General features: G+C 37.9%; 1 protein-coding gene across 1 annotated transcript in view; it reads left to right on the top strand.

The window, feature by feature from the left end:
• The first annotated feature begins 7,604 nt into the window (after positions 1-7,604).
• LOC104396642 (chromosome unknown open reading frame, human C8orf88) overlaps positions 7,605-8,924 on the top strand; it is a 13,743-nt gene continuing 12,423 nt past the window's right edge. The window contains exon 1 of the mRNA XM_010006499.1: positions 7,605-7,685. Coding sequence (XP_010004801.1) covers positions 7,605-7,685 — 81 coding nt within the window. The remainder of the gene's footprint in view (positions 7,686-8,924) is intronic.

The following is an 8,924-nucleotide window of genomic DNA, read 5'->3' as shown; positions in this document are numbered from 1 at the left end:
TGTACTTCACCGAAAATGCAATCATCCTCAGAGTCTTCAGTTCAGAAATCTGAGTTTGAAAAAGTGTCATTCCCTGATTTATTTATTTTTTCCCCATCAAAAATTACTCGGCTATCTGTAATCAGTGCTGAAGAGGGCTGAAAGAGCCTACAGTGCTATTTATAATTTGTGTACCTTTCTTATTTAGGAGTAAGAGAACAGTACTTTACATTCCATGTAACATAAACACACACCATTGTTACTTGGATGGAAAGGTCAACGAACTAAAAACCCTGCTTTAAAAAATATTTACCTTTCCTAATGTTTCCATTCTCTGAGCTCTAATTGTCTCTTCTTTCTGGTTTGATGCTTACAATGTTAAACATTAACCTTTTAGATTAAAAAATTTCATCCCAGGTATCTGTCACAGGCATATTTTCAGTGCAGTTTCAGTTTAAACAGTACTGTTTTTTCAGGAATGAGAGCAGTGGAAAAACTGTTTGTTTACGCTTAAATAAAACTACATAGCCAGAAAATTAGCTATCCCTGCCCCATGCTTTGGAGCAGTTTGGCAGGATCAGTTGGCATTACATCAGGCATGTTTTCAACTCTTCTCCAAAAGTGAGATGAAGAGAGTTACAAGACTTAGAAAAAATTCATTTGTGTTCTCAGCAGATGTTCATTAGAAGTCATGAGCTAAAAATCTCAGAATGTTTGTTTTAAACTGGACATTATCTGTTTCTTAACCGGTCAAATGGGTACCTTAATTCTGGAAGTGCGGGAAATACACGAGGCTTTCACACATCTCCCTCTACAGTACCTGGAAGAAGAAAAGGACTTTCTCCTGTACTGTGGACTATTCTGTTGGCAATTGGGCAACATGAAGGAAAAAACAAACAAACAAACAAACAAACAACAAAACAACGGAGTATCAGGAAGCAGCCTGGAAGGGGAGAGGAGTAGAAAAACATAGGCAGAAAACAGTCAATGCGAGCCAAACCACAGAATAAGAACAGAGAAAATAGCACTATAAAAAATGAGGAAGAAATGCTTCATAATTTCTTAACAACATTAAATTCTACTTAAACCAACTTCAGAAAGACTGTGGCTTGTGTGTGTGTATGTGGTATGCCCTTTGGCATAATATCTAATTAACAGAGGGACTGCAGCATGCCTGAGAAGATGCTTTAAGTACTCCTAATCATTGTTCATCTGACTTCACAACAAAAGGATGAGGATGGAGAGAGAATGTGGGCTATGAGCTGGTCATCTGGGCTTAATCTTTGATACTGCTACTGTCTGCATAAATCTATCCTGTATCAGGTAATGGGAACTGGAAGACCTGTAGAAGCAAGAAGCAAGGAAGCAAGACATTCCTCTCTGAGATGAAAAGCACACTTGTGATCCCTACAAGTTCCCTCCATCAGCATTGTCCTATGTTCCTGAGGAACCTTGGAGTTCCTGCCAGAAATGCCCTAGAGACATCCTGCATGTCCCAGGAACAGGGGAGACAATAACCTTCAGAGTTAAATCCACCCTCAATGGGCCAAAAGAACTTAAGAACCAAGAAATACAAGTGCAGTCTTAATTTATGCATTTTTTAAATTATAAATGAGTAAACATCACTTACAAAGCTGTTCTGTTTCATTGCTTTCTAATTCAGTTTTCTACCTGATGAATTATAGAAGGAATATTGTTGCCTCCTGTAATTCAGGCTTTGTCAATGAAACTGCCCTACATTTTTAGCATTAAGAAGATAGAGCATGTCCGAAGTGTTGAGAACTCAATGTCATGCTTCACTGCCTGTGGGAAAAGCAATGTTTGTATCACTCACGGACAGTGACACTGTGCTGGTTGAGATACTGCCCTTTTCTGCACCAGAGAAGCAGCCTGGCTGTAACAGCAGCTGGACATGAGCACAGTGACAGGAGCAAGAACTTCTAGCACCGACAGGGAAGACAGTGTTGCTGTAGCACAAGTTATAATCATTATGCCCAACACAGCTCATGTATTTTTAATACAGTATTAAGTGCATTGGACTGTTACTAATACTGATTTGATTTCTGAGAGCAAGCAGAGGAAGAAGACAATGATAAAATTTACTATTTAAACATTTCCATTTGTAAAATTTAATTTACTTCCCTACTAGGATTATCTGCTTTTAGTTTCACACTTGTAAGCACACAAGCTGGCTCAGCTAGAAAGCTTGAATGGAATTTTCAAGTAACAGCAGATCCTAATCTTGGCTTGAAGGAAATCCTTGGTGTGAGTTGATTTAATGAGATATTTATGTGAGCTGACTGAACCCTATGTTTCCTATTTCATTATTGTTTATGGAATCTCTGTCATTTTTCTAAGTCTATATTTTTTTCTAAATGGATGAGCAACACATGATTTAATGAATATAACAATTTCTTTCTCTTATAGTCCTTTAGCTAAAATGATATAATATTCTTTGTTTAGTACAGTTATCCCTCATATAATTTCTGTGATGGCCAGCTTGCTAACTCTGACAGGATTTAAGACATTAAAAGTTCAGATTTACTTTTCGTGCAAAATTAGTATTGCTGATAAGAGACTGATACCACTGAAGTCCTTGGAAGCCACTTTCTAGGAATGAGATCAGACTGAACAGCAAATTCCTAACCCAAGGCAGCACATGCTTAATGTTCAGAACAAGATACTGACACCCATGTTTAACTTTCAAAATATGTACATCTAGCCCTGGTTGTAGGCAGGGTGGAGGCAGGGTTGCAGCAGCCCACAAGCTGTTTCATTTCCTATTGAAATTGATTTGTGAAAAGTAATGCAAAAAATGGCTGAGAACATTCCCTTGAAAATCTCAACTTCCTAAATGCTTTCAAGCTTAATTTAAAACTTTGGATTACGAACTAAATAAATCCAAAAATTAGCTATATTTGTTGATTAAACTGCAGTTAATACATTATTAAAAAGACTATTCCAGAAAAGTTCAGGTTTCTTGTAAACCTTGGTTTTAATTGGCAGTGGCAGTTAGAAGCATGAAAAGTTGAATACTTGCTTAAAAATATGTTTTATATTTACAACCTTTGAGGAATAATATTTATTATTTTTTTGCTACATCTTACAAGAAACAAAGACTTTTTTTTTTTTTTTTTTTTCCCCCAAATTACTTTCACTACACTTGTATGCTAAACAGTACATCTGGATTAAAGGTCTTCATAAAAATAGTTATTCCAATTTTTTTTTATTTTTTATTTTTTTAAAGTAACAATATAAACTGTGGTAGAAATATATTGAGACATACGATATACTGGTATAAATTTGTTCCAGACCAAGGCATAGTATTACTGTAATACTTTTAAAGCCCTAGGAATAAGATTTATAAATGAAAACAAAGGAATACCTGTAACTACCTTGTGGGGCCAAATACCACTGTAAGCATATACTCAGAGAAAAGACTGATTAACAAACAGTATTTCCCTCTAAAATCCTTTCTTTAGTTTTTGCCAGTTAGGGGGCCACATTCTGTGCTTATTCTCAATAGCATTGGAGATTCCATCTGTTCATTTTGCAGGCAGTTAATTTCTTTTTCCAATTCATATACTGAAAGAGACTTTTGCTTATTCAAAAAATCAAATTAATTCTTATTCCGGTGATGCTTTTATGGCTTTACTGCTAGAATAGGGTTTCTAGGCACTATTTTTGCTTTTTTTGTGTGTGTTTTTTTTTGTGCGTGTGTTGTGGTTTTTTTTTTTTAATTAATTCTATATTTGGTTAATGACAGCAACAATTCTTTTGTTTATGGCCTGCTGTTGTTCCCTTTTCTCATTTGCTGTTTGGTGACCTTTCCTTCTTCCCTACCTTTGTCAGGGTTTCAGAGGCACACAGTAAATTACAGGATAAGATTCAGAGCATCTGGGTGAGAAAAAACACCTTCTTGGCCAGAACAACCTGCTCTCCCCAGTTACGAAAACAGCTAAAATTTAATGGGCTCATTGCTACAATGAAGTGGCAAGCTTAAATAACTCAGAGTAAGTAAACAATGAGTGTATTGGAGCATAAACTGTACAGTTTCTGGCTTCTTTTAGCAGGATAATCTCCAGTAGGCAATGCCAAGCCAAGCCCCACAATGCATTGATTTTCCCTTGGTGCACTCCACTGCAAATGTTCACTTGCCAGAGCCTTCCTGCTTCTGGAAATCAGTCTCTACTGCAAAGAGTCCTTGCCCAGGCCAGAGTTACTTCACTAACTCTATCAAACTGCTATTTCTGGTAAAGGAAAGGCAGCGGCTAAGTGGACAGAGAAAACTGCCCGTGTTAGACTTTCTTCTCTATTTGTCTAAACTGCTATTACTCAGATCACTTCAACACACTATCTTGGATCTCTCATGCTAGTTTGCACTGCAAGGGATTGCAGATCCGTACAGTTAAGCAGTGATTGATGTTCTTATGCTTTCACTGTCTTCAACAGCACACACAGCAGCCAGCTGATCCCTATGCTGTAGGCAGCTGTGTGCTCCAGACTCTGTTTTATGGCAAGACTAAGGCTCATCCCCTGCCTCTTCCTTGTCCTGTGGCCAGAGGGAATAGGGAGTGTGAACTGGAAAGAAGCTTCAGTAGTTGTCCCTGTCCTTTTCCATGATTATAATGTTGGCTGGACATTACATGAAGCATTATCAGTCCTGCAGTAGACACACACGTGCAAAGACAGAGAGGGCTGAACGTGTTCTGTACAAAGCTTTTAAAACCCTGATACACATGCAGAAAGATCAGTAAGTGCTGAAGTTACACTGACTGCTGTGTTAATAGTTCATTATAAGCTGTTAGATATACAATACCTAGATATGCCACCTACAATACCCCTGAACTGACTTAAGGCAGATACTAACTTAAAAACTATAGAAATATTAACCTCTTTCTCTTTTAAGTAAATTAAGATGTAAATTAAAATATAAGTAAGAAACTTTATTCTAATTCCTTGTATATCAGCCATAGCTTGCATCTAGAAAAAGCTGAACAAGACCAGAATGATTCCATTCCAGTATCAGGTGATTTGTATTTAGTTATTTTATAATAATAAATTTCAAGGTGATGAAGCAAGTTTGATTTCTCTGACACAGGAGCCTACATGTTCAACGGGCCTGTTCATCCTCCTGCCAGTAGCTTCTAGGATCCCCTTTTAGAAGCAGGAAGTGCAGGTGGTTTATGTCAGCCTACAAAATAAGGTCAGCTGAAATTTTGATGTGCGGTGTCTGCAGTTATTGAGAATATTCAGTTCATACAATCTGAATGTTCAGTTTAGGTGCAGTTTAGTAATTAACCTCTGCAGTTCAGTTCTGCAATCTCTGTGATTAGAGATGAGCAAGGCAGCACTCCCCCAAATAATGAATAGGGGTTTTTTATACATCTTTAATATATTTATTTATATTATTATTTTTATTTGACATTTGGGGATTTTTTTGGTGCTTGCATGGTGCATTTGATCCATGACAAGAATTTTCTCCACTTTCACAGAAATCAGAAATATTGAATAAAAATGTCAAGAATCTGTTATAATTACTGAACTTAGAAAATTAATTTTAAAGAAAAATACAAAATCATAATCCAAGAGAAGCATGACAGTTGACAGAAGTAATGTTTCACATTTGCGTATGTTAATGTATATAGTATTATATGCTGATCATAAGCATTCAAACCCCTTTTTAGTTGCACATGGTAAGCCCTAATACAGCAATAACTTCCTATTTTTAGTTCAACAGTTTCCCTAGTTAAAAAGAACAAGATTCATACTCATGCTTAATATTCTGAATTCTCAAATCTGTTGAAAGGACAGCATCAGTATAATAAACCGTTCAGGAACAAGCAGGGGGTAAAAATGCTTCTGCACAGGACAAGTCACCAGTTTAGCTGAAGTAGCCACTTTCACAAACTTACAACTAAAATCTTTTGTGTGCACACATACTTTTACATGTACATTCTTGTCGCTCAGTGCTCAGTGTTCTCTTGAGTGACTAATAAAACATGGAGCATTAGAAAGAATCGCTTTTTTTTCTTTATGATAAAATGACTGTGAAAGTGGTTTTAGAAAAAAAGAAGTCTCATCCAAAAATACTGCTGAATAAATCACAGTAACATATGCAAATAGGTTGCTTACATTTGGCTGCATAATTGAATAACAAATTACACTGAAAGTGGCTTTTTAAACTTGGAACTACAAGTCTGCTCCAGGCTGACCCAAGAGTCCTTTAATTTCAGCAAAATGCCATCACTTTGCCATTACAAAACTAATATCATGTGCAATTACAATTACACGCTCATTTGGATGTACAATGGCTCAGCTTTACACATGCAGTACTGATACTGTCTTTCTTAAATGCTTTATGCTTTGCTGAACCACATCTAGTAAAGGGAGTGTGACACTGTGGCTCCCTGCTCCTTTTAGAAGCACAAGCAATATGTTGAAAAAAAAGGGAAATAATCTCTTTGATTGGTTTGCCAAGTAGAAAAAGCCAGTTGTTTTAGGAGTGGTTTTTGGGTTTTTTTCTACAGAAATTTTGTTCACACAGCAATAACACTTTTAATACTTCTATTTTGCTATATATAATAAACCTCTCTTGGCTAGACATGTCATTGGCTCTTTGAATTATTATTGTATATATCAGGTATTAGAGAGAATACCAGATTATCATAATGAAAGAACATAAACAATAACAAAAGAAGTAGAAATTACCAGTAGGGTAATTACCAGCACCAGGCAAACTGGGAGAAAATTGATAACATGGAAAAAACATTAGCTTATGTTTTCATTTCTCACAATCAGAAGCAGGATTCTCTCTAGGCACAAGCAAAGTTGCTTAAGACAGCAGGTTGCTGGGATCTGCAAAATGGCTGCGGTCCAGTGCTCCCTCTGCCTACGCCAGACTGCTGGAAAGCTGGCCTCACTGCTACTGCTGGTATTGCCAGCTCCTGGGTGGCAGCCTGTAGAGTGATAACTATGCCTGCTGGGATGGTCTGCGCCTCAAAACACAGCCATTACCAGCCCTAATATTTCCATCTTCTCAGCAGGCCCAGGAACAGCTTTTCAAAATACCTGGCACACTCAATTTCTTTCCTCTTGCCCTATCACTGCTCCTACCTCTTCTCCTTCCCTTACATATTAAAAGCAGCAGCCTAGTCTACAGATGCTGTGAAATAGACAAGTGAGGTTTTTTACTGTTTAATTAATCCTTAGCATATTTAAATCTGCAAAAATATTGGAAGGATATGTGATTCTACATCACTTTTTGTGATACATTTCGATATGTCAACCACAAAAAAGGGTTGTATTGATCCTGAGCAATTTGTTTGCAGCACCTGGCACACTTCTTTCAAAAACCACAACAGCCCCATGAACAACTATACCTGTATGGTTGCCCCACTGACTTTCCCATCAATAGCTGCTCTGGAGTAGCAGCAGACTTTTATGTGCACTTACATGTTAATAATTGATAATTAGCTCTGACTTAGATAAAGAAAACGGTTGACATGAATAGAGGAGTAACTCTTTCACATTATAATCTTATGAGATGATGGGTCAGAAGAAACATTATTTGGGATAAATTTCTTCAAACCAGATGCTATGTGGCAGCAAGTGGGTTAGCAAGTATGCAGATGTACTGTATCAGTGCCTGCAAAAAGAATGTGATGGAGCACCATGCACAAACAGCTCAGGAAACTAACTGGAAGGTAATGTGTTACAAGAGAAGACTATAGGAGGCTGTAGTTCACAGACCAAGAAACCAAGATGTTTGGTGGAACAAAAAAGTCTTTGTATATAACATATCAGAACTGTAAATCTTAACACTGGATATTAATAATGAAATAACTATTATTTAAGTTTTCATTAGTGGGGTGTACTGACGTAAGTAAGGTGACTAACTGGAATCTAGCAAATTGCCACCAAGGAATTTTAGCCTGAGCCTTTGGGATTTAGCTGGGTGTATCCACAGTTACTGTTGATTACATGTTGTAACAAAAAATACATTTAAAATTCCACATTCAGGATGCCATCAGCTACATAAATGAAAAACCGGTAGACATTCTCTGGTCCCTTTTTCCCATGTAAGTGGTTGGTGCAATTGGGCAGGTTGGCAAGGGCTGTGCCCTGATCCACAAACTACACCAGACAGCTTTTCCAGGCCTGTGGATTTTCCTTTTCTTTCTGGACGTGTCTCAAATTTGGAGGCCTCACAGTAGTGTTCAAAATCCCCTCAATTTCTCCTAATTTCTACTGTAAAGCTCAGACAAAACATGACTACACTCCATAAGGACAAAGTAGTAGTTCTGAGAATAAACAGACATAATTTTTGAGTGGAGAAATCTCATTACCAACAACAGAAAGGAGAAAGAGTATATATAATGCTTTCTATAAATCACCCAGATGCAAGCTGACTCCTAAATCGCACTTTTTATGGGCATTGTAGTGATTGAGATAAAAAATTGCCCTCAGGGGTGCCTCAAGAGTACTAGGGCAGGCTGTGCTGCCTCTCCTCACAGACCCTGAGCTTCACACCAGGGAAAGCAGCTCTGCCCCTCACTCAGACGGATTTCCTGCTGGTTTTGTACTGGTGGAGCACTGGCTACCGTAAGGTAAACATACACTGTAATTATTTAAAAATAGAAAACAAGACTTCACAAAAGCAAACAAACAAACAAAAAAAACCAAACAAACCCTACAAACCACTCAGCATCATGGAATGGCAAAACTTTGAAGGCAAGCGTGGAAGAATCACCTAAATCTAACTCTACAAAAGTCACCGCATTTATTTCCAGTCTCTCACCCCTGACAGGAGAGGAAGCTGGCAGCAAGAAAGGCAAGATGCAGTCCTGCGGCCTTGGCACGGCCAGCAAAACCCGCTACGCCTCGCAGGGCACCTTCCCAGCCTGCACCCTCTCCCTGAAACGCAGTAGGCAGGGGCAGAAGCC

Source organism: Chaetura pelagica, unplaced genomic scaffold (genome assembly GCF_000747805.2).
Source record: "Chaetura pelagica isolate M959 unplaced genomic scaffold, ChaPel_1.0 scaffold76, whole genome shotgun sequence".
Taxonomy (NCBI): domain Eukaryota; kingdom Metazoa; phylum Chordata; class Aves; order Apodiformes; family Apodidae; genus Chaetura; species Chaetura pelagica.
The sequence above is the reverse complement of the archived record's forward strand: the minus strand, read 5'-3'. Positions and strand labels throughout refer to the sequence as shown.